Below are 25,696 nucleotides of genomic sequence, written 5' to 3'. Positions count from 1 at the left end.
CATCGCCTAGCACCAAGCCAAACGGGAGAATCGAACAACTCCGTACATTATGATTCGCACAAGCACACACATGCCTCCTTTTGTATAGAAAGTATCTCAGCGGGGATCTTGGGACAGAAACAGCCTCCTCCTGTTGAGGCTCTCCCCCTCTTCATATAAATTTCAAACCCTGAAAGCGCTTCATCATCATGTCTAAGCAACGAATCCATGTCGTTTTCCAATAAAAAAGAATAAAAAAAATAGAATAGTAATCACAACTCCCTATCGAAAACGCCACGGGTGTCCAACCTTGGAGATAAGGCCACCATGCTTACCGCGTTTCTTCGGCCTGCGGCTGTTGCGGGGGTGCTAGTTCGGATTGAGATGCGGCTGCTAGTTGAGATGCCGCTGGTGGAGATGATGCTGATTGAGGCACTTCCTGTTGGGCTGGTGCCGAAGTCGGCGCCTGTTGAGACGGCACCGGTGGCACCGGCGCTGGGTGGTCGTTTGCCGTCTTCTCTTCGGGTTCTCTCCGCAGGTCCAAGCTCTTGCCCCTACCTGACATGATACTGGACCCACCGAGAGAGGACTGCCGGTCTGCGGGAGGCGACTTATTCCTTCTTTGCTCAGCACTCTCCTTGGCCTCTCGGTATTTGTTCCTAATCCAACCAATAGGACCCTTTGATTCGTCTTTGCAGTCCTTGTCGCGGGACTCGTGACTGCACTGTGCCTCGGCAGCCTGGAATCCAGTTTCGGAGCTTTCACCGGTGAAGCTCTTGCGTGGCCTGTATCCGCTGCTTCCGATCGAGGTCACGCTTATATCAGCGTTGTCGTTGGAGCCGAAGGCTTGACGCGGCGATGTAACCGACGGCTGGTGCTCATGGCCCCGTTGCCGCGACAACCTCCATCTTTTCTTCTTGTCCTTCTCGGGCTCATTCGCGTCCGCCGATGTCGTCATGATAGACTCTTCATTCTGATCGATGTCAGAACCTTCATTAAATGATGAGTGAAGGGATGTCGGAGGTGACTTCTTGCTCTTGAGGGTCTGCTCAGGGTGCAAAGTGTTGCTTGAAGGGGCCTGTGATGCACGTGGAGTGGGCTCTGACGGTGTATCGACTGCATTGGGTTGCTGGCCAATTGCAAGGGACTCGTGCTCGGGGATCGAATCGCCAACCAGATCCATAGGATTAGGGGCTTCAACATTAGGGGACACAGCGGCTGAGTGCGTACCGGACAAAGATGCAACCGAGCTTTGCGCGCTTGGGTTTAGACTTCCAGGGATCCGCTTCTTCTTCAACTTGTTTGGCTGTCTCTTCTCTCCTTCGCCCGTGGGAGATCGTTGGAATATGCTAGGGAGGTTTCTCTCCTTGATGGGAGTTGTTGCCTCGCTTGGATCGAGCAGCCTCTCCAAACTTCGGCCTGCCGTACCGGCAGCGGATGGAGCCAGACTGGATGTGCCGATCGCAGCCGGGGCAGGTGAAATGATCGAAGCAGCAGAAGAGTGATCAAGTGCCTCGACGAGCTCCTCCGTCGTCGCCGGAATCATGGGCTCTCGAGAGGACGAACCGGTGATAGGAGAGGCATCGGGTCTAAATCTTCCCGTCTGGAGAGCGGGAGACTTCTTGGAAGGTACTGTGTTACTTCTGCCGAGTCCACTGTTCGGTGTCGGAGCAAGAGCCGGGCTGTTGGGGGTTGTAGATCCCTCCTGGTGAGAGTGTCGAGAAGAAGTCGATCGGTTTCTCCTAACCATCCCTTCTCTTCTCACACTCTCGGCACCGGCACTTGCATTGGACGCAGAACGGCCCAGCCCTGACTTCCTGCTGGGGTTAGGAGTCACTGGCCCACTTGCAGCAGGGGGTGTGCCCTTTTCGATCAGCTGCTTGGTCTTCTCATCTGTGGCCGTACCCTGCATGCCAATCAAGAAATGGTCCTGGTTTTCAATAAGGAAAATGAGAACGCATTGGTTCAGGCGGTACTCCTCTGGGGCCATTGCATGTTGCGGATGCGAGAGCATACCGGGCTGAAAGATGGCTGCAAGGTTCTGGGAGTTCATTCGGTTCTCTTCCGATTTGGCGGCGAAAACGGCCAAAAGGTCTAGGATGTAGAGGAGTAGCTGCCGGTTCAGCGGCGGAAGCTCGGTGATGAGTTTCTGGTACTTGACGATGGCGGCTTGCTCGTCGAAGTTGTCTACGAACTGGGGTCCGTCACCATCGCCTACCGCTTGCCTGGTGGCACCTCGCAGTGGTTCCCGGAATTTCTCGTACAGGTCTAACGGCACAACCGGTTCGGGAAGGTCATTCAGGTATCGACGGAGGACGTTGGCCGCATCGTGGACGGTGTAGTTGTCCCACACGAGCCCCTTTCCGTAGCGATCGGGGGAGTCAAAGATCTGCTTGAGTTCCTTGATGCGCTTCTCGGAGCCGCTAAGACGGAAGATACCCTCTACTGTTGTGGCTGAGATGGAGGATGAGCAGGGGATAATCTACGCAAGGGTTGTGGCACTTACCCTTCTCCTTCAGAAATACGCCGCACTTGGCAACGACAATCGGTACGTAACCATAAATGTAGCTTTTCCCATTCTCGTCGACGAGGGAGATGGCGACGTTGGCATAGGTGATGCTCTGGCGGAGAGGAACACCGAAAATGCCGTGCGGTCGGTTATCTGCTGCGACTTGTTTAGCACTTGAGGTAGAGGCGGATGTCACAGCTGCGCGGATCCGTTTGGCGCACTGGCGCACAGGCGTAGTAGCAATGGACAGGGACGGCCTGTTGAGCACACAAGCTAGGCGGATGGTGGTGGACGCTGCCGCATCACTTGAAGCGGAGACTTTGGGTTGGAGAAAGTCGTTGGGCGTGAAGACATGGGTGTCTTGCAGCGAGAGAACTTGGTTCAAAGGCATGGTCGATGTATCCATTGCCTCGTCGACATCTTCACCGAAGAGGGGTTGTTTTGGGGGACAAGGCTGCGATGCGAAAGTGGAAGGGACGCTACCATTTTGATCCTGATGCTTCGAAGGAAGCTTGAAGCCTTTCCACCACGATTTCAAGTCTCTTTTATTTGGGGTCGAAAGCCCGGTGGGCGCGGTCGAGGTGTTCGTGGGCTGCAAAGCCTGGTTGGGGGGGGGAGCTGCGGACGTCATCGCAATGACGGGGCGCAGGTGGTCGGAGCTTAATTTATTGTGTTGTAGCCAGCGCTCCGGAGGGTGGTCTGGGAGATCGAGGTCGGACGACGAAGTGTCTCAAGCGACGTAGAGCGACGATGATCGGGCGGCGGCGAGAAAAGCGATGTCGAAATTGGGTCTGGTGTCGCCAGTGCTCGTTCTTGGGTCGGTCTGTCGGATGCTTGTTCGCTTGTTCGCTTGCTCGCTTGGTGGTGTTTTGCACTGTGTTGGGTTGCTGGGGAGGTATTGGGTATGAGCATGCGCTAGGAGAGGATGCGAAGTGCAGGAGGTGATTGGACGCGGGGTCTCTTTTTCTTTCTTTCTTTTTTTCCCCGGCGCGCAAATGTTCCTTTGTCGAATGAAGTGCCCCGTCGACTGCCCGTGAACTGTCCAAGATTTCCCACCTTCTTCTCCTAAAAATCTATTACGATAGTGCTGCTGCTGGTGTCATGAGGATGCTCTGGTTGAGATAGGTATGGACGAAGGCGGGAGCGAACGCCGGAAAAGAGTGTCAGTGTAGGCGAAATGACGACCCGAGTGGTTTCCGAGCAGCCTTGACCAAAGACAGCGAGTGGCAGGCGACGATGATGCACAGCTGGAAGAGGGTGAGGTGGCAGTCGGTGAGACACGAGCTGTGCGTTAGTGGGATTTGAACGACAGACAATGATGAAAGCGAGTGACGTTTTCCGAACAACGAACGCGACGACGACACAGGTTGTATCTCGTAATCGAATGCCGTCGGGCGAGAAGGACGAAGAAGAAAGATGTTGTTTTTCCCGGGGGTGGGGAAGAGAGAGAGAGAGAGAGAGAGTTCGGGGCGAGGCAAGGCAGAAGGGGTGGAAGCGAGGTATGTGCACTCTATACGAGGTAAGCAGGTTGGAAGGTAAGTAACCTGAAGTAAGTTGAGGCAAAGGTAAAAAAAAACCAGAGGCTGATGCAGTGCGTGGATGTAGGAGGGGAGAGATGCAGGCGCTTTGCAGGTGCCAGTGCAAGTTGCAACGAGTCCCAATGTCCAGGCCGCCAGATCCAGATCCAGGTCTAAGTCCAGGTCCAGGCCGGGCGTTAGCGCCATGTGCATGTACGTGGGTAAGTCGGGAAAAGGGAAGGGAAGTGTTGTGGAGGCGAGCTACCTACATAGGTACCTACCCAGAGGTAAGGTGAGGGGTTAGGTAGCCAAGTAAGGCGGAAGAGGGTAGGTGATAGACAAGGTGGTGTGCAGAGAGTAAACGGGTGTGTGTGCGTTGTGTGTGCCGAAGAGGGATGGGCTGTCGTCAGCGGTGATGAATTCAGACGGGATTTCTCTTCGATTGATTAATAAAAGCTCGCCTGGGCCAGAGTTGGCAGCACGGGAACCCAAAGATGGTTAGGGTAGGTAGGGCATGTGAGCGAAAGAGGCACTGCAATGCGAGCCAGGAACCGTCCAGTTTGAACAATGAGTGAAGCTATGTACTGCTAAGTTGTGGGCGTCTACAATGTGAGAGCATAAGATGAGTAGGTAGGCAAGTAGGTAGGTAGCCGGGAGAGCAGGGGGATACAGAACAGCAAGTAATTACAGAGGTAACTCTCACTGGCTCCAGCGATGGCAACAGGCACTGACAATCCGAGACGGGATGGATAGCCTGGGACGAGACAACAGGGTTGTTGCCAGTCAGGTGGTCTGGTAGGGCAGCGACGACGAGGGGTGAGGGAGGATTGTGAGGGGTGTCGCAGGGTGTAATAGGATACTAAGTACTCCGTACTTGTACATGTATGGTGAACTACAATATCCGTGTCTCCAGGTAGGTAGGTAGGTAGGAGGGACGAGACCAAGGGTATCCCCAATGACATTGCCACACAAATCTCAACTACCTACACACTATCTATGTAATGTATTTCATACTAGGTACTTCTGGTCGTTGGATAGTATTGGCGATAGTGGGCGAGGACAGGACATCGTCGATAGGTAGGTTGGAAGAGAGTGATAAACAGAAGGGGCAGGAGGCGGACGTGGAACGTGGAAGGAAACGGCGTTGAATTACTGCGGGCAGTACCTACCTAGGGTAACATTAGGGTAGTGTGTACGGATACGGATATATTTGTATACTGCTAAGGAAGCAGGCGCAATTCCTCGTCGCCTTCCTTCCATGCTTCTTCTCAAGGACTCAAGGACCCAAGACAGGCCAGTCCCCCTCCCCGGGGGTGGAGAAAGACTCGTCGAGGCCCAAAGCCTGCAGTAGGCAAAGTGTGCTAGTGCTGCGCAGTTACGTGGGACGTGGGGCGCATTGCAATGGGTGCTGAGTTGCTGGGACGGGTGCCGCTCGGAGTCACTGGCCGCCTCCGTCTGCATTCACTGGAGTGTCCACCATATTTTACTACCTAAGTAGGTAGGTAGGTATGTGCTGCGTATAGCTCTACAACGGATACTGGATAGACCTGGACGTTGCTGAGGACCACGAAATACTGGACGACGGACACGCTGCAAGGCGGTTGAGAACGCGGGCATGGGCGAAAGTACCTCTTTGTTATGTCTGTGTGGTTCATGCCCACTTTCTCCAAGCCCCCCCCTGGTACGTACGACTCACTAGTACATGTATATTTGTACCCCGGTAGGTAGGTAGGTAGGTACACTTGGTCCCTTGAGGACCAGCTTCCGTGGCGCAAGATACTTGGTTGGCATTTTTCGCTTGGTGGGGCATCATCGAGAGATCAAATGGGACGAGGCCCGGGCCAGCTGCCCTTGGCGGGTTCCAACTCCTTGGGGAGGCGAAGGAAGAGAAGGAACCGAGGAAATCGAGACCGGACGGGGTGGCCCTGGAGATGAGACCGGCGAGGTGCCAGTGGGCCCCGGCCGAGGCTTTAGCAGTACGGAGTATGGTGTGCACTAGCAACCTGCCTGTGTTATCTACCAGACCTCGAATCAATAAAACCATCTATATATCCTTTATCCGTATTGCTCAGTAGGTAGTCCAATCCCGTCGAGTCCACTTGCAAATATGCTTACGCCAGAGGCGCGGATGTGCCCCACGTCGGCAAGGCCCCCTCTTCCCCTCTTCAGCCCTCTCGACCGTCGAAAGCCTCTCTCTCCCACGGCCACACACTGTCACGAGTCAAGCCTTTTACGGGCAGCTGGTCAGAGCTTTGGGGGCAGTCGGACACGCATCCGAAGTAGAATTACCCAGCTTTTTCGAAATTACAAAGACAGAGCGTCTATCCATTCGAACTAGCAAAACAACGAAATGCAGAGAGAGAGAGAGAGAGAGAGAGAGGACAAGGAAAGAGACGAACACGGATGCAAGGAGCAGTGCTCATTTCCCGCCGAAATCTCATTAAAGGAACACCCGATGCCATCGTAAGGGAGGCTTAACGTTCCTCGGGCATATCAGGCCAGCAAGCAAAGGCGGCAGGCAATGCGTCGTCGGTTGACAAAAAAGGCAAGAGGTACTCGGTACCGTGCCTACCTCAAGGCTAAGGAAAGGTAGGCAGGCACTTAGGTGTAGGTACCTGCATTGGCATCCCTTCGTCTCGTCCAATACAACGACAAGCAAGACGCACTGCACCTCGGACCACACGTTCTTTCTCGACCATTTCCCCATTTCCCTTCCCCAACGACGGGCTGAAAAAAAGAAAATGCGGTTCGAAACACGCCTGCCGCGACACGATGTGCCCAACCCAAAATGTCGTCCACCTTACCTTTCAAGGATGCGACGTGTTGACGCATCGTCAGCCGTAGTCCCCCATCCGCATTGTCCGACACCACCGGAGTGGTCCTATCCCTCTTGATACCATGCCGCAACCTGTGAGGGTGGGAGGAGGGGGAGGGTGCTCTGGAAATCCGCACTGCCATGTTATGTTGTTTTGTTTACACTATTTCCCGTATCTCGGGCTATGGACTTCCATTCCAATCCCCTGCGCCACCTGCTTTCGGTCAGTGGGCCTCATGTTGCCCGTCTTCAATAACCTTGCACACACACGCACGAATTGGACACCATGCCTTGATCGACTCTGCAAAATGCTACCGCGACTACGGAGTACATCATTCTTCTCTCAGCCGTTCCGTTCAAGCTGCTCCTGAACAGGAGTTCGTCCGTTTCTTGACCTCGGGGTCGCAGCCCGTTCCTTGGTCCAGCACCGGAGCCCTCGTCTCTCAAAAGGCAAAGACGGCTGTCGATCACCTCGCCGGCACCGAACTAAGCCTCCCGCTGGATGGAACCGTACCGCTTCGGCCATACACATACTATCTTGCAGCCAGCCATAAGCTCGACTGACGACGTCGGGTACCTATCCAAGCAGCGAGCGACTCTAGCAGCGGACTCCGCATGAAATCCATGCCCCATAGAGCACCGAGTGCGACATGGCGCTCTCGTAGGGCCGAACGTCACTGTATTTGTTTTTGTCCAACCTCGCTTTCGTGCAATGCAGAAACAAAGACGCCCAACAAGTCACAAGCCACTACAATCGTACTTGCCATAGCCTAGGTACCTACACTGACTCCGAGCTGATGCTGCCTCTCCCGCAATGCTCTCGCCAATCTACTTCGGCATTGAGTGGCACAGTTGCTGCAGGCGCTTGGTCGACGCGACAGCCCCAGGCCAGACACCATGCCACTTCCAAGCTACGGCTTCACCTGCGGTGTAGCCGTCTGGCAGTAGGCACGCTCTTCCTGCCTTCTCTTACCCACTCAGATAGGTCGGCCAAGGCTCCATTGAAATCCTGTCTATCCGACAACCATGGCAACTAGTTTTCTTGTTACAAGCAAGACGAAGAACCCAAAAAGCACTTATCGCTCCGAGTCACTGACGGCTAATCTAACTGGCCCTGTGGGCGCAGAAAAGCAACGCGATGCCAAGGCAACCTACGCTAATTTCGCTTCAGTTCAACCCGTCCGAACCGACGCTCCTCCTCCACAGAGCCCAGATGCTGGATCTTGCCGAACTACGGACTACCATCGGCCGTCCAGCGACTCGTTATCCATTCGTCTACACTACAATTCTACCATCTTCAGGGACAAACAGGTTATGGTGGTTCCAGGTCCCACCCATAGTCACTTACTGGCTCAAGGCTCTTCCGGTCCGCGTTTGCGGTATTCCGTGTGCACCTACCTAGGTACCTAGGCACAGGTAGTTGGCATCCACCTCCACTGCACCACTCCAAGAGCTCCCACACCAACAGCTACCCAATGACGTCGTGCACCCCTCCGGATTCGACGACGATGCCACGGTCCCCTCCAAGTTTATGTCAACGGTCTTCAGTGCTTGAAAGAACTTGTAGGCCCGACGCTTTTCCTAGCTTCTGTCACCTCCCGCTTTGCGCCGCTGATTCGACGTTTACCGCCATCCATTGTCGCTGCTCTGCATGCGCAACAAACTACACTACATAAATGGTCAAGAGATCTACCCCTCTTCGAAGGCCCTTTATAGTGTTGTCAATGAGCTGCTCCAGCCAATGCCGGGTTCATCCCGTTTCCAAAATTAGCACCAAGTTCTCTTCTATCATGCAGGGACGCACAACGCCCGTTCCCCCAAGCCAAAATGTCGTGTTGCCTTCCCTCACTTGGGCTTGTCAACGACGAGCGAGTGGGCTTCGCTGAGGAAATTTGCCCCCCCTCACCCCCTTTGGTATTATTTTTGTGGCTGTATCCGCGCTCCGCGTGCTCCTCTGACGGGTCAAGCGACTTTTGGGGGGGGATGGCGCGGAGCCATGGAACTCCGTCATCTAACAAGTCATTCGCCTGGATTTGTCCAATGGCGAGATACGCATACTATCTGCACCCACCCACCCTAATCGTCGCATTTTTCTGGGATGCTTATGGCTGTCTCGTGGCCGTGAGGAGATGGATCTACGCTCATATGGCTCAACTGCAGGACGTGAAACAGGCTAACCGATGAAACGAAGAAGTTAGCCTTGGAAATCGTTGAGTTGCGTGCCTGCAGGGCTGAGGTGCAATGACAGGCTTTGCCACCCGTACGAGCCAATTCTGATGCAATGACAGCTTCGCCAGCGACAAACCCGCACTTCGGCCGGTTGCCAGAAACCAGAAACGCGGGGTAGAAGCCAACTGAAGGGAGGGCATAGCCACGCTGTTCGTACATCCTGCACACATGACTTCTTTTTCCACGACAACCCGCTGGCTCTTTCAACAAGCCACTTGGCCTGGCCCTACCGCGCAAGTTTCCGGGTGTCTATGACGATGCCTCTTCCCCCTTCTGTGTCCGCTATTTCGAGTTGCTTCTTCGGGGGTAGGCATTCATAAGCCGCTCTGTGTCGGCCAGTGGCGAGTGATCGGCGCTGGGTGGGAGCGAAAGGGTCTTGCTTGTCGTTGGAGACAAGTGCGGGTCGCTTTTCGACGTCCATTCATGTGACGATGAAAAGTCACGAAGAGTTCAGACACCTCTGTCGCCGTACGATAGGTCATCACGGATGGCCAGTAGGGGGGTATCGTTCCGGGTCAATCGACGAAGGACAAACGCGAACTGGGGTCATCAGGGTCATTGGATCTTCACATCTGCAATCGAACAACCTCAGACAGGCTCTCATTAGAGATTGTCGAGCTTGCGGGTAGGAATATCTTCACATCAATGGCGTACCTATGGATAGGGGCATGTCCTTCGGAAGTATTGTTTGCGGGCTTCTCTTCTTTACTGGTAGATTACCGTCAGCTTCCTAGTCCTGCTTCGCCTTGCCTATAACCCTTGCTTACAGTCCACTGGACACCCATAGTCCCAACCGAAGTAAGGACTCTCTTACACGTTGGCCCCCCTTCTTCTTGATTCAGGTTCAACGTTCGTTCCTTGGAAGTGCTTTGACGACCAGCATGAGTGTGAGGTACACAGTACTCCGATTTGGGTCTTGGCGGGTGCCCTGCTGTGTCTGGTGACACGAGCGTGATGCCGGTTATAAGGTTGTCAAGCAGGCCAGATCCAAAAGCCACAATGTAGTTCTCATGAGATGACTCTTTCCACGGTCTGTGTAGCAATAAATCGTTCATATAACTCCTCGGACAACAACTACAGGTCACCTGTCTAGAAAACCAACGAGGATATTTATGGGCAACACAAGCGTCCATCACTCTTCTAATAGTCGTTTATATGCCATTCATTAAGTGACGGTTCCCTCGACAGAGCGAGTCTGAAAGTATAGCATCTTTCGACAATTTCAAATATTGAACGGAGGGCGTGTGGCGTTCCGTGCTGTCGCTTCTGTCATTCGAATCGTGTCTCTAAAGTGATAGGAAGCGAATACTGCGAGTTTTCTGATCGAGTATGAGAGGGTATAAGATCAGGCGAGTCAGAAAGGACCTTGTCGAGTTTGTCATTGCTGTTCCTGCGATCTGTGGAAGCCCTGCCACGTGTACCCAATGGCTGCGTGGGATGCATAAACCGTTGCAAAAGAAGGCCCCAGCAATCGGCACGGGGCAAACTGATGCCTCGGGGTTTCTTGACACTGTTTGTATGATGGAGCCAAGCAGACATCAGATGGCCGTAGTTTTCGACTCCGGCCAAATTATTCAGCTTTCTGGGCAGATAACGTGAAACCCAGCAGTTGGAACGCGGGTTGAAGTCTAGTAACACCGATGGTAACACCGATGGGAACACCCACCACGTAGCGACCACTACCGAGTCAAAGTCCGATCAGTGCTATCAAGGTCCAGTGCGTGACCTTGAAGACTAATCAGAGTATTTTAAAACACAAAAAATAAACCAATTTTAGTAGAGGCTTTCGGTTCCCATGTTTCTCTGTCCAAAATGTGACAGCTCTGATGTTTCCCGAGCAAGGTCTCAGCTGCTGTTCATCGAGCTGTACCTACGTTGATCAATAATTGAAGATTTCGATTGCTGGATGTTGAGAACCAGCTTATTTAAACAGACAAGGAATCGTAACTTCATACCCGCTCACGTGGATAATATAGTTTATATTTGACGGATAAGTTGAAAGGTGGAGGGGAGATACAGTGTTGAAAGTCTGGTGAAAAGCTGAGAAGAGTCTCTTGTTGATGCCCTTAACATCAGCTGGGATCGGCGATATTAAGTGTGGCCCAAGCGTCGGCACTTGGAGGGGCAAGCTTCAGCCACGGTGGCTTGACTATGCGACGACGACGACATCATCGGCTTCAGACACGTCTACCTAACATACTCTAGACGGGAAACAACCTCCGCTGCAACCACATACGAAGAGAATTACATACTATCAATAATAATGGCTCGATTATCGACGGCTTCGCAACATACGCCCAGCTCCTCCGCCGAGAAGGGTGTAGCCGAACTCAACCAACTCCTCCGTCGACTCGATCAGACCATCCTACACGCTGACGAGGGCCGCGAGCGCAGGTTACGAGCTAGCGAATTCGAGCGAGCGAGGCTGAACTCTGTATGATATTATCATTCGGCCGAATCAACCGGAAAAAGTGGCTAATTGTTGGCTGTCTTTCAGAACCTTAACTATGCGCGGAGTCTTCTTACCAGAATCGAGCAGGAGGCGATGCACATCAAGCTTCTTTCCCGGAGGCAAGATATGCAAGCTGATCTGAACCGGAAGCGCGAACTTTTGGAGCGTCTAGTGGACAGAATGCACGATCTGGAACAGGTGCGTAGCCGAGCCCCAATGGTGGCTCTCGGGAGGAAGGGACGATGGCTAATGTTTGCGCATAAGTTACACGAAGAGGACGATGACAACAGCTCTGGTAGCGAGGATATCCTGGCCGACATTATACCCACACCGAGCGAAAGCATGGACTCGCGATCGACAGGTATACCGACGGATTACACAGGGGACCAAGACGAAGACGAAGACGAAGAACCCGAGATACCCGACCTTCCTCCGCCAGTCTCGGCGCTGCCCACGGAACCATCACAGCCTCCTCCAGCGGCAACGGCTTCAGAAGCGGAGCAACCGCTGTCACATCAGCCGCCAGAAACAACTGCCGAAATAGGAACGACAACCACCCAGAGCCTCCGTTCTCGTGGGCCCATCCGCCCCGACTCGCCCACTGCGGCGACGACAGCAACAGCGCGCGCGGCTCTCTTCGCCTCCCGCCGCTCCAACACCAGCAAGTCTGCAGCGTCGGCCCCGGCTTCATCAACAGCAACGGCGGAGGCCATCCTGGACCACCAGCGCGCTGAGCAGGATGCGCTGTCCGAGTCAATCTTGAAGATGGCCAGTGCGCTCAAAGCCAGCTCACAGAAGTTCTCTGACACCCTTGAGCAAGACAAGAACGTGGTGTCGCGCGCGGCTGATGGGATGGACAAGACGGAACGGTCGATGGACGCGGCAAGCCGAAGGATGGGCACGTTGCGGAAGATGACGGAGGGCAAGGGGTGGTGGGGCCGGATGATACTCTACGCATGGGTATACGGGCTCATGGTTGGGTTGATTTTGGTTGTGTTTGTGATGCCCAAGTTGAGGTTTTAGGTCGCAAGGGAGAGCTCGCCTTGACAGAGGGGGGGCTCGTGTGCATAATCATTATTCCTCCGGCGTCGGGCAAGGGATTGGATGCGGTTTTGTATCAGACATCGCATAAGCGGCAACATGGAATGCAGAAGAGTACTGGACCAGGCAGGTCGACTCATGTTTCCGATCATTGATATATGGCCCTACAGTCCTGAAACCTCTCCAGTAATGCAGACGTCCCCGCCCGGCACTAACCACAATAGATCATATAAAAGGCAAAAGCTACTGCTGCAAGCCTCTAGGCCAGAGTCAAGCCAGTCAAGCTGGTTCCGACGGAGGACGCCGTCATCGCTGGTGTTGGTTTCGGTGTCTCCGTACAAGTCGATGGAGGTGAAGTTGAACCAACAGACACCGGAACGGATGTTGATATGACCGCCGCAGTCGTCGGGGTGCCGCTAGGCGTAGCAAACAAGGCTTTGGGGGCTCTCGTTGTCGGCGCCGAGGGCTGATCCGTCCCCAACGATGAAGATCTTCCCAGTGTCCTTATATGGGTCTATCTAATAAAGGGCTGCCTCCAGCAGCCTACATGCCATGTGCTTTCTGGAAGGTGCAGAGGTCTTAGGTCACCCCCTTTCAAGTTCTCTCGGTGGCCAGCGTCAAAACGGACTTTGTCCTGAACTCGGATCCAGGCAAGCCAGGCCGCTTCTCTGCGTTCATCTGACGCTGCATATTAGGGTTCCGCATGATGGGAGGCCCGCTTCGCTGCTTGAGGCGTCGGTGCTCCTATCCCGACAATCTAGTCGACCTTCACTCACTCGAGAAAGGGCGTATAAAAGAGCGAAAGAGTGTGGGGGCGGCACTCCTCTGGGTCGCGGGCTAGTGACCGGAGGTAGGCCCATAGGAAAGGTTCTAAAACAAGACACGATACAGATGAGAGTGGTCGGGAAAGATTGTTATAGATCGCCAATAGCCCATGCGACGTAACGGGTGGCTGACTTCGCCTTCGATCGGGTTTATCAAACGAAGCAAACATGCTTGTTTATAGCACAAGCGGCGCCCTCGCATACGCCAAAGTTCCAAAGTGTTCAATGCTGTTTTGTTTACCCTCTTTCTCAATGTTCGACGCTAAAAAATACAGTAATACGGTGGTGTAAATACAGGTAGGGCGCTGATGATGGGCATGCTTGTGAGTTAAGCCAAGCTTTTCGATAAGAGAGGCCAGTCAGCTGGGGCCTGCGTGAAACCATTGCTTGAGGCTTGGGAATGCCCTCTGCGTAAAGCAAGATTAGCTGGACATCGGTAGTCTGGAGCAAGCTGATAATAAGCATTTGTGAAAGGAAGTTTCTTTGTTTTTTATTAACTTGCCATATGCTACCAGCACATAAAAGCTTCTTCACCAAACGACCTTTTCTAGAAAGGTGTAGTTTTCGACTTTGGTATTAGAATATCCCAACGTTCGAGTCGGTTACACGTTTTTCAGGCATTATCTGTCTTCAGCTGCTGAGTGGTTATATCAAGACACCTGCCATAATCCAACGGTATCCAAACATAGCCAAAACCAAGTGACAAGATGGCACGCATTTCCAAAACATGACAGCACTTAGACTGATCAGCCCAACTCGGCAGGCTTAACTGGACTTCCTACGGCATCATCCGTCGGGGCCTGGTGAATCTCACAGGATTCATTCACGGGAGACAAGGCCTTGTGGCCGAACTCCTTCTCGGCGGCCACTTCCTGGGGAACACACGGCTGGTCACCGGCAAGCTCGTGTGTCGGTAATGGCAACGCGCGACCCTCTGTGTTGTAACTCGAACCCGAAGCTTGCCTCCGCCGCATAACCAGCCAGACCGCGACACAAGTAACGGTGCCTAAGATGGCTAGGCCTCCCAAAACGCCGCCGATTATCGCACCGGTGTGCGAGTGCGTAGAGCCACTGTCGCTCGTACTCGGTACCGATGTCGGTGGAGCCGTCGAATTGGCTGGTGATGTCGGGGTCGAGGGTGCCAGGGCGTCTTTAAATAGCGTCGAAGAGACCGGCATAGCTGAGGTGGCCACAGTCGTCGACGTCGTAGAGAAATCTTCTGTCGCCGTTTTGAGAGAGACTATAGGGTCCCAGGCTATGTCGACCTCGCGACATCCCAGGAGTGTTTTGTTACCTAAGGCGCCATCGTCCCTGATGAAAGTCTGACACTCCCCGTTCAGGGATTTGGTCTTGGGACTATACGACATAAATCTCGTCAGTCTCTGAGGCTCTCTGGCTATTTTAATAACGACTTTGGATCTCCTAATTCAAATATACATACCAGCAAAGAGTCTGATCACCTATTCTGACACTAGGGGCGCATGCCGGATCTGTTCCGTTGAAGCAGATAGTATGAGGTTTCATGCCGCAGCCAAGATAACTCCCGAAAGGGGCACATGATGCGGAAGCATCGCCGCAAACTCGGGTTCTCGTCACTCCTGCGTAGCAATTACAGCTCATTAGTTTCTGGATCTTTGGGACACTTCTCCTGTAGGTCGAAACCGACTCACCCTGGACGTCTCTTGGTAATGTAAAGAACCCGCAGGTACCCGCACCGAGAGGATCGACGTGAAGCAAGCCCAAGCTCCTCTCCGCAATGACTTTAGGCTTTGGCGTTGTCATCGATTTCGGCAGCAGTGATGTTGCTTTTAGCACTGAGATCATCTCGGTCACGGCTGCGGCGTTGAGTGTTAAATCAAAAAGCTGATCCCTGGTGCCACGAGACCTGTTGTCAGGTAAAAGCTGGGCCTTCGACAGGCTGCCCGCAACAACAAGAAGCATAAACGATATGGCTTGCATCGCGATATCAGCCTGCAGAAACCAAAACAAGAGAACGTTCTAGCTAGCGTGGCGATGCGGAAACGAATGGAAGATGTGACGAGAAAAGGAGACTGGGGGGGGGAGCCGGGCAGAGGGCGCTGCAACGTGTTTTTATTAGCACCTTTGACCTTTGTCTTTGTCGCCAGCCCTCGAATCGGTAGCCGAAATAAACAAGCAGAAGTGGTCGAGAGACTCGTTGTTTGTCCGCAATGGATACGCCGCTCGATCCAGCTTCCCTATTTCCCCTGGCATTGGGTTGGAGCAAACGCACTCCGCAGCTGTTTGCCCTCCGAGTGTGGTCCTCGGCATCCTACAAAGCGCAAACATCATCTCTTTTTATCCTTTCTCTCGATTTTGACGGTTATAATATTGGGATTGGAGCTTCGGAAAAGAGGAAGAAACTAGTTGCAACCAACCATGTCTCTCCATAAGAGTGACCCTCCATCAAACCGAGCTCATACCTGGCTTCAATTTGTGGTACGTACGATGCTTTGTCATAGGCCCGGAGATCGGTACCTCGACCCAAGTAGACGAAATTCCGGTTCTCCCTGGGGACCAGTTAGTAAGTCGAATTGTCTTTGACTATAATGCAAACCACCCGTGTGTGGCAGCTGACAATATCATGCAAACTTCTAGTTGCCGCGCTATCGAATTATTCGATACAACGAACGTAAAGATTGCCACAAAATACGGTTATATCATTGATAATCTGTACTGGTTTGCCTCGATCGACTTTCTTTAGGTCGGCTTCATGCTCTGAAGATGGTTTCAAACATAAATCTGAGGGCGCTTACACTGAGAGTTGGTAAAACGACAAGGCACAAGATGGTCGAAGATATACCTCCAGGAAATCAGGATCTCGAAAAAGCTAAGCCAAACTTTTTATTATATAGAAACACCGCAGTTCGGCAGCCCTAGCAAACTCAAGGATGGCGGCCTCCGCTTCTATGAAAGCCACCATTGAAGATAAAGTGTGCAAAAACGTCATTGACGCTCCGTTAGACAAAGGGTTTACTTGGTACTATGGTATCCGATTCAACGCTTGCATTCCATTTCAGCAAAGCCAACGGCCGGCGGAGGCAGGTTGCCGCGAAATACCTGGTATCTTTTTGGGACCGCGCCAGCTCCTTATCGCCTGGACGAAACCAGCATCCAATCAAATCTGACAACAGCAACAACGACTGAAAGGACGTTTCTTCTGGCTATCTTGCTGATAGCGTCGAGGATAGACTCGTCCGGCATGGTCGCCACGACTTTGATAACCATATCCCCCGATATCGGGGAAGGAAGCCGCTACATGTTTCGTGGAGCAGCACGAGGTACTTGGAATGGTCTCTCCAGGGGCTGGGGTTCTGGAAAGGGCAATATGTTCACTATAACAGCATTGGCTGGCTGTCTCATCTATTGGTGTGGCATCAGCATAGAACTATTCTTGTATCAAACAAATTCTTGTCGGCAAAACCGACCCCAAGGAGCACTCCATCGTCTCCAGGTATATCCAAATCCCTTCAGCCTTGCAGATACAAACGACCCTCCCACGGTCTCAGCACACTCTTTTGCCCCTCTGCCGCAACCCTCTCCTTGACATCACCGTAGTTGCCAACGCGAATCTTCGAACCCTCGCCCGGGATCCGGACCTCTTGCTCATCGCTTGTAAAGTTGAGTGCAACGACGGCACTCTTCCCGCCGCGCGTCTTCTTGTAGACAAACGTCTGCTCGTTCTCTTCGTCAAACAGCTCAAAGGCGCCATGCGTCAGCAGCTCGCCCTCCTCCTTGCGCAGGCGCAGCATCTCGCGCCAAAAGTTTAGCACGGAGCTGGGCTCCGCCTCCTGCTTGGCAACGTTGATGTCGGCATACTCGTCGTGGATGCGCATCCATGCGCCGTCCTTGTTGTCGGTGAAGCCGGCGAACGGCGAGGCGTCCCACTGCATGGGGATGCGCGCGTTGTCGCGGCCGACCAGGTTGATGCTGTCCATGACGCGACTGAGGACCTCGCCCTCGCCGTGTTCCCTCTTGATGTCGCCGTAGTAGTTGAGGGCCTCAATGTCCTTGTAGTCCTCGATGCCCCAGCTCCGCGACACGTTTGTCATGCCGATCTCCTGACCCTGGTAGACGAAGAGTGTGCCCGTCTGCGAACACATCATCAGGGCAAGCATCTTGGCCGACGTCTCGCGCCACTGGGGGCTGTCGTTGCCGTACCGTGACACGGAGCGGCCCTGATCGTGGTTCTCGCAAAAGGCTGTCGTCCAGCCGTCGGTACCCTCGATGAACTGCTGCCACTTGGCGACGATGCGCTTGAGCTCGGGGAGCTTCCACTCACGGGTCTGGTACTTGTAGCCGATGCCCTGGCCGAGGTCGACAATATCGAACTGGAAGACCATGTCGAGCTGGCGGTCGGCAGCGCTGATGTACTTGAGGACGTGCTGCGGGTCCGGGGTATGGGGCAGCTCGCCGACGGTGACGGTGTCGTAGTGGTTGAGGACCTTTGCGTTCATCTCGCGAAGGAACTCGTGTATCCTCGGGCCGTTGCAGTAGATCATGTAGGCGGGCTGCTCGTACGCGTTCTTGTTCATGATAGGGGCGTCCTTGAACTCGACGCCCTTGCTATACATATTAACCGTATCGATACGGAAACCGTCAACGCCCTTATCAAGCCAGAAGCGCATAGCGTTGTCATAGATGGCCTCACGTGTCTCCTCGTTCTCCCAGTTGAGGTCGGGCTGCTCCTTGGCGAACAGGTGGAGGTAGTACTCGCCGGTGGTCTCGTCCCACTCCCAGGTGCTACCGCTGAAGTGGCTCCTCCAGTTCGTGGGAGGCAGACGGGTGCCATCCTCGGCGTAACGGGGAGGCTTCCATATGTACCAGTTCCGCTTGGGGTTCTCTTTAGAGGATCTCGACTCCTGGAACCACTTGTGCTGGTCTGACGTGTGGTTGACCACCAGGTCTAGGATGAGCTTCATCCCGCGTTTGTGGCACTCCTCGATGAGGACCTCCATATCACGAACGGTGCCATACGGGCGGTGGACATCCTGGTAGTCGGAAATGTCGTATCCCATATCGATCTGCGGACTAGCGTACATGGGCGATACCCACACGATATCCACACCCAAGTCTTTGAGGTAGTCGACTTTGCTGATGATTCCCGGGACATCGCCCAGGCCGTCGCCATTGGCATCCTTGAAGCTGGCTGGGTAGATCTGGTAGATGACACCGTCTTTCCACCAGGCCCTGCTGGGGTTGTTGAGAGTTATCGAGCCCATGTCGAAGGACACGTAGCCTGACGGTCGCCGTTGTCAATGTAATCGGAAAGGGTGGTGGTAACGACAAGTCCAGAAGAGCAAAAGAGAGAGGAATGGTGGCAAGCTCAGGCTATTGTAATGGCTTGACAATGGCTTGGGTTGGGGTGGAGGGGAAAGCTATATGATGGATGGAAGCTCCATCGGTCTTTATACAAGCCGACCCCCTCCCAGCGACCCAGAATACCATGAACCCAGAGCTCCAACTTCCTTCTTCCCCGCCCTGCAAGATCAAGTTCGAGAGACAAACGGACAGCAGGCACTTACGGCGGGACACGAAACATCGTGCGTGTGGGCCACGGTGCGGAAGATCATCCACTCGATCGCACGTCGGTGCATCAGACGCCGCAAGCGGCCACTGCGGCTGCGAGCCTACAGACCCACTAGCTGCTGGTGTGGGGAGATAAACTGAACAGAGGTGGGATGGAGGAGCATGCGTGGATGATGCAGATGTGCGCGGGCGCGGAGTTGGCCAATAGATAGGGCCTGTTGGTAGTCCAATTCTCGCTGGAAAGCATGGGAAAATACCTACCTTAGGTACACTACCGTGACCAATGACCCAGAGAAGCATGCCGCACCAGCGGCGTGGATTGATAGCGCATTGGTGCGGGCAAACTCTCGCTAAATTGCAGACCTGGGCGGCGCAACCACTTCTAAAACCGGGCTTGCATCCCACCACTTAACTTACACTACACTGAGCCAGTGCGTAGTATATTGTCGTTGACAATTGGTGCCTTCCCCATGAGCTAGTTGCCAAGCCCACGTTCACTGCCTTTCAACTATAGTTCCGCCAGGAGAATGGCTCCAGACCAGGGAACAACCACGTTTGCCTATTCGCTCATGACTCCACCAGGTACCCTCCACCGTCACATCGCAGGCAACACATTGCCCGTCGCCCGTCTGATCTGCAGCTTGCGGAGTTTCTCCGACAGCATGCGTCAAGTGCAGCGTGACCGATGCTTATTTATTGCCCTGACGCGCTGGTCTTCCGATCGTTGCGACGAGCATTGTCTCGAACCTCACCGCGGGGAGGGGTGCACTTGCCCGTTCAGGTAACGTTCCGTGAAGAATAAGAGTGCTGCCATGTTTGCCCCACGTTGTGGCCTGTCGCTAAAACCAATTCTCAACCTCGGAGGGTCCAACGTCGTCTTCGTCGTTGTCGTTCACCAGCAATCCGGACCGGGAGTGTGATAAACTGAGCCTTTTATAAGTGAATTTTCATGTTTTAAATACAAGTTTACGTACTTTTCCTATATTACTCATAGAGGAATTCAAATTATATGGGGCTGGTCGCTAGAATACCCGTTCAAGTGCCGGGCACCTTGCGCGGGGTGAAGACTTGATGCCGTTGTCTTAGTAAGCTTTTGGACTCTCCAGTGACTCTCCGCCCGAACGGCCCAAGCCATCCTCAGCTTCTGGAAAGGTCTTGCCGAGCCATGTATGTGTCGTGCCTCTCTATCCAAACACGGCCTACTTGCGGCAACTTGCTTGATGCAACTATCGCTGGTATGCCTCGAGATCGTGATGCCATTTTGTATAATTCTTATCCCATCATACTAGTGTAATACTACAGCCGCCAAAATAGACGCAGACGCTTCGTTGTTTTCTTTGAAAGATCCCGGCTCCCGGATGATACTCTTGCGATCCTATCGTCTCGCCTCCCGCTGGCCAGGCTCCTCCCTACGACGCCCCGGCCCTTTACTCTTCATCGTCATCGTCAGCGTCCGCCATACTGACGTCTGCTGCAGGTCGCGCCTTGTCGTCCTCGTCTTCCTCCTCGTCACTCTCAATGACCCTGCCCCGCCTGGACCGTGAGCTTTGCTGTCGCCGGCTGACACCAGTATCTTCGTCCTCGTCCTCGTCCTCGTCTCTTCTGTTGTAGACCTCCATCTTTTCATCATCGCCGCGCTTCTCTTCCGCATCGGAGAGAGGAGAGCTGGCCCTCTCGAGAGCTCTCTCGGCACGGTCGAGAGGGTCCTCGTCCGAGCCCGAGTCGCTGTCCACAATGATCTCGGCAGACTTGTACTTGCTGTTGGCCGTTGGCTCCTTCTTTGTAAGACGGCGCTTCTTCTTCGTTGGCCGCTCCTCAGCCGAATCCTCAGCATCCGTGTCAGCCTTCTTCTTGCGTGATCCTCTCTTCGGGCGACTCTCGCCATCGCCCCTAGGTGCCGACTTCTTCTTCCGCTTGACCTTGTCGCCAGTCTCGCTGTCCGTCGTCATCTCGGCCTCTTGTCTGGCCTTCTCTTCCTCAGCACGACGCTCAGCAATCTCTCTGTCCCTGGCCGCGATTTCTTCTCTTTCCCTGCGGATCTTCTCCTGCCTCTCCCGCTCCTTCTCGAGAGCCTTCTGTCGCTCCTCCTCCCGCTTCCGGAGCTCGATTTGACGCTGCTCCAGGGCGGCTTGCAGCTTCTCCTTGTTCTTCTCCTCGTATTCCTTCTGGCTCGCAATGGCTCTCTCAAGCTGTTTGCGTTGGGTGTTGCGAGCCATGTTGGCACGCTGCTCGACGTCGTGCTTGGGGTAGGGAGTCTGGGGGTGGTTCGCAATCTCGTCCAGAGCAGATATGGCCGATTCCAGCCCGGTAGCAGCTTCTTGGAGTTGTGCCAACGTCCGCTGATTCTCGTTCAGCCCATAGACGGTTGTTGCCATTTGAATCTGGACAAAGGCTACATTGAACTTGTAATGCACCTGCTCCGGCGCAGCTTCGAGGGCCTTAAGGGGAGGAATCAGTATATGCTGAAGTGTATAATATGAGATGAGAGCTTACCTTTTGCGCATACTTGAGCGCTTCATGGTAGGCATCCAGTAGCTTTTCAGAACGACCCTTGTTGAGCCAAGTGCGACCCAAACAGGCGAGAATGACAGGGTCGTTGGCCTTGCCCTCCTTTGACAAAGCGACCTCGTAGTTCTCGATGGCCTTGGAGTACTGTCTCAGCTCGGCGTAAATATGACCCAAGTTGACGTACACATGGGCTTCCTTGATGGTGTCCCGAATCTTGACAAAGATGCTTAGGGCCGTCTTGTAATCTTTCTTGTCCTCGACCAAAGCAATGGCAATGCCCTGAGCCGCGTACGCGTTCTTCGGGTCTAAGGAAAGTGCCTTTTCAAAGAACTCGACCGCCTTACTATACGTAGCGCTTCTTTTAGCCTTGTCGCTGTCAGATTCGCGCCGCATCTCTCGGGCTTGGATCAGGTACAGATTGCCCATGCCAACCAGAGCATATCGGTCATGCTTGTCGTAGTTCTGCAGTGTGTGTTTGTAATGACGGAACTCGTGATCTTCGTTGATATTTTGTGGCCGCTTTCGTGAATGAACCTTGCCCATGTACCAGCCATACAGCGCACGAACCTCGAGATCCTGAGGGTTCTCCTGGTACAACTTTGAGACAGCGTCGGGTCCCTCCTTGTTAGGATTCTTGCGAAGCTTGATGTATGCAAGTCGCGTCCGGGCATCGGTGTAGTCGTCGTGACGTTTCAACAGACCTTCGTAAACCTCACTGGCCTTGTCGTACAGGCCCTGGGACTCATAGCTGCGGCCCAGGTTGAAGCTGATGGTGGTAACCAGAGCATCCGTGTCAATTTCTTGATCCTTCTCGCCAATTTTCATGCATGCACCCAATGCGGCCTCGAACATTTCGCTGGCCTGTTCATGCTTTTCCGATTGAGAGTAAAAACAGCCGATGTTATTGAGCAGCTGCGGAGGCAGGAACTTGCGAAGAGCCGCGCGTTTCTCGGCTTCGTCGGTGATGTCGGCTGGGTGATCGTCCTCGGGAATCTGGTCAAGCTCCAGTTGTTCGACCTGAAGAAGACACTGCTGGGCTCTCTCGGGATACTCGTGCTCATACAAGCGAGCCAGGTTCAGCAGCACCGCGGCGTCAGGAGACATGCCCTTCTTGCTATCCTTCCAGGCACCGCGCACACTCTCGAGAAGTGAGATCGCCTTCTTCATCTCAGCCGACTTGTCCTCCTTACCATCCGCCTCTTCATTTGCAAAGACCTCCTCGGCGTACAAAGTGCCAAGCAAGATCATGGCTTCGTGGTTCTTGGACTGTTGGATCATTTTTTCCAAACGCAGCTTCGCTTCGCCGAGGTCGCCGCGGAGTACTGCCAGCTGGGCAGCACCGAACTTTGCTGGTAGATAACCACGCTCGGCACCGCCACGCGCCTCGTCGGCTCTGCGATAGAAATCGCTGGCGCGGTCTGGGTCGCCGGTATAATGCTCTTTTCTTGCTAGGAGATACCAACCGTCACTGGCAATCGCATTCACATCGGTATACTGGATTGCCTTGTGGGCGAGTGAGTCCACCGTGCTGAGCTGTTTGCGGGACAGGAAGTAACCTGCAAACGTTGCGCACGTAAGAGGCATGTTCTTGTCGAGTTTGAAAGACTTCTGGGTATATTCGGTCATTGCTTTCTTGTAAAGGCGAAGGAAGTCGGGACTGTTCGTTGGGATATGACCGCTGGCGTCGAGGTAATAAAGACCGAGGAGAATGTTTCCGACCTTGTGGTCCGGGTTAATCTCGAGGCATCGCTCCCAAGCAAGCTTAGCATCGTCCTTGAAGCCGAGCTGCCAGAAGCAGCAGCCGATGCCTATTCTCGGGTCTGGGTCGACGAAGTCGGGCATCTTCTGTAGGACTTCCTGGTAGCAAGCCAAGGACTCTGGGTATTTTCCAAGCGAGAAGAAGGTCCTTGCCTTGCCCATGACGGCCAGCATGTTCTTGCCTTGTGACACTCGAACCGCGTCTTCGAAGGCCTTGAGCGCCGATCGCAGAAGATCCGCCTTTTCGGAGTCCACTTGTCCATGGCCCGTCGCCTTGGGGGTCTGCAGGGACGCTCTGAGAAGTTGGAGAACTCCGCGAGCTAGAAACAGAGGGGGGAATGCTGGGTTGATGCGCGACGCATCATTCAGGGTCGAGGTTGCTAGTTGCAGGTAGTATTCCTTCGTCTTGGCCTCGGATGCCAATTCGCCATCGGGAGGCACTCTCGGGGCTTCGCGACTCTTCCACAGGTACATCCAGCAGAGGCATCCGATCATGCTCAGCTTTTCCCTGGGATTGTTGTCGCGCATCGCGTTTCCACCTCGCACCAACATTTCGATGGCATGGTCAATCTTCTTCTGCTTGGCGTAGGCCAATGCGACTGTCATCCAGTATGTGCGGGCGGCGCGCTCGTTCTCGAAAAGAGTACAAAGCTCGGTAGGATCGTCGAAGAGCTCGAGGAGGTCGATTTCGACAGCTTCGTCTTCGGCTTCGCCCTGAACCGGAACGTCGATCGCGGCTGGGATGTCAGAGAACCGCTTACTGACGGGAGCGCTCGCTGCGCCATTGGTGCCGTTCATCGCGCCGTTGCGGAGGGCTGACATTGTGGAGAATGAAGAGGCTATGACATGCCTCGGATGGACTTGGTATGAGGATGATGGAGAAGTGAAGCAATCTAGAAACTTGGAGGAGCTAGGATGAGGCTGAGGAAAGAGAATCGATCAGTCGCGTCTGCTGGCCTTGCGCCAGTGGGTCCCATAAGGACGCTAGTGGGGCCCCTATGCAGCTGCTCACTAAGGAGGTCTTGATGAAGTAGTATTTGATTGGATAATTACCTGCCAAGTACTCGGGACAGGCGATTAGCAGTGACCAGCTGCCATTGAGAAGTTCCTTGTACTTCATTATCACTTACACGCCCACTTCGTCTCTTAGCTATCCCCAGAGCTCTTTCCACAATCAGAACCATTGACAAACTTACAATAACCGGCCAAAGATATAATTACTTCCAATTCGGTGTAATGCTATATCCCGGATCTTTCTTCTATCTGTCACTTCTGCGTAGGTATATACGTAGAAAGTGGGATACAGATACTAAACTGAAATATCCACACCGTTTCAGAGAAAAGTAGCCATAGGAACAGATAATGAAGCACACACAAAATCAACCAAGATTTTCCCACATAGAGATTCCATGATTCAATCGTAAGAGGAGGAGCTTATTTTTATGTAAGGAAAGAGAGAATAGCAAAGGTAGTTGACAGGTAAAGGTATACATACCTTCGCCTTCGCCTCACCAGCTAACTCGGCCACTTCTGACCTTGCCTTATTCTACCACCACCACCGCCGCCACCACCACCTGACCATCTGACCCCCTCACTCAAGTTGATGGGATTTTTACTCAAAGGAAACTAAATATCCACTGATTGACGTGTCTATTTTTGCTGAATACACCATAATCCCACATCACAGGCTCATTTCTTCCCTACCGGGAGGCTTTTGTGCGCCACCGCGAGTCACCATGCCGGCTATCTCAAGAGTTCCAACCAACCACCACAACTCCGTGGATCACCAAAAGGTAATTTCCAATCACAAAACGCACCTTGACGCTCGGCAGGCCGAAGAACCAAGCGGTCCCTTGCCCCCAGTGTCACCAATATCCGAATCTCCATGTTCTGGATGGGGGTGTCTCACTGAGGCGCAGCAAGCTGGAATCATTGTCACAACTGTCGTGGTTTCTGTTGTGCTATTATTTGCACTGTTGTTCTTATTGCTCTCGAAAAAGAAAAAGGACGATTGGGTTGATGGAGATTTTGTCCTCGTTCGTCAGAGCCGCCGCCCCAGAACTCCAAGTCAAGCGAGCGCTACCAACCTTCAGCGATCACAGTTCTTCTTTAGACATGAAGAACTCACGGCACCACAACAGCCATCTCCGTTCATTATCACACACCCGCAAGTTCTTCATTTTCCCCCGCCTCCTCCTCCGCCGGTCCCGGTACTCATGCCGATGCCCACGCCTCTTCCGGTACCATTCCCCCACCCTCAACCGATATATACGATGGTTTACCAACCCCATTGCCATAATCCGACCCAAACCCACGGTTTACTTCAGAGTAAGATGCAGTTTACGGCACCGGTGGTGCCCAAGAACGCTTCTGCCGAACGGACAACACAGCCTCCTAAAGCTCGGCATCCCCATCAAGCCCGGCAGGCTCCCCATTGGTCATGGACAGCGGGCCGAGGCCACCAGAATACACAGCAACCACCGCGAAGATTGAACTCACTCGCGCAAAGACTGTTTG

At 53.6% G+C, this 25,696-nt stretch overlaps 5 protein-coding genes across 5 annotated transcripts; 1 reads left to right on the top strand and 4 right to left on the bottom strand.

Moving 5' to 3' along the window:
• Positions 1–310: 310 nt before the first annotated feature.
• On the bottom strand, positions 311–3,119 carry GLRG_00194 (RhoGAP domain-containing protein; the record flags this gene model as incomplete). Its single annotated transcript, XM_008090879.1, has 2 exons — positions 311–2,433; positions 2,486–3,119. 2 exons carry the CDS (start codon positions 3,117–3,119, stop codon positions 311–313), a joined length of 2,757 nt encoding a protein of 918 aa, XP_008089070.1.
• Positions 3,120–11,312: 8,193 nt separating this feature from the next.
• Positions 11,313–12,524, top strand: GLRG_00193 (synaptobrevin; the record flags this gene model as incomplete). The annotated part of the gene is made up of 3 exons (XM_008090878.1): positions 11,313–11,483; positions 11,547–11,699; positions 11,766–12,524. 3 exons carry the CDS (start codon positions 11,313–11,315, stop codon positions 12,522–12,524), a joined length of 1,083 nt encoding a protein of 360 aa, XP_008089069.1.
• A 1,588-nt stretch (positions 12,525–14,112) lies between these two features.
• On the bottom strand, positions 14,113–15,307 carry GLRG_00192 (uncharacterized protein; the record flags this gene model as incomplete). Its single annotated transcript, XM_008090877.1, has 3 exons — positions 14,113–14,722; positions 14,808–14,964; positions 15,037–15,307. The coding sequence occupies 3 exons, from the start codon at positions 15,305–15,307 to the stop codon at positions 14,113–14,115; spliced, it is 1,038 nt and encodes a 345-aa protein (XP_008089068.1).
• Positions 15,308–16,854: 1,547 nt separating this feature from the next.
• Positions 16,855–18,606, bottom strand: GLRG_00191 (alpha amylase; the record flags this gene model as incomplete). Its single annotated transcript, XM_008090876.1, has 1 exon — positions 16,855–18,606. The coding sequence occupies one exon, from the start codon at positions 18,604–18,606 to the stop codon at positions 16,855–16,857; it is 1,752 nt and encodes a 583-aa protein (XP_008089067.1).
• A 1,734-nt stretch (positions 18,607–20,340) lies between these two features.
• On the bottom strand, positions 20,341–24,001 carry GLRG_00190 (tetratricopeptide; the record flags this gene model as incomplete). The annotated part of the gene is made up of 2 exons (XM_008090875.1): positions 20,341–21,351; positions 21,407–24,001. The coding sequence occupies 2 exons, from the start codon at positions 23,999–24,001 to the stop codon at positions 20,341–20,343; spliced, it is 3,606 nt and encodes a 1,201-aa protein (XP_008089066.1).
• Positions 24,002–25,696: the final 1,695 nt, after the last annotated feature.

This window comes from Colletotrichum graminicola, assembly GCF_000149035.1.
Source record: "Colletotrichum graminicola M1.001 genomic scaffold supercont1.1, whole genome shotgun sequence".
In the NCBI taxonomy this organism is placed as follows: Eukaryota; Fungi; Ascomycota; class Sordariomycetes; order Glomerellales; family Glomerellaceae; genus Colletotrichum; species Colletotrichum graminicola.
This window is presented reverse-complemented; position numbering and strand designations above follow the sequence as displayed.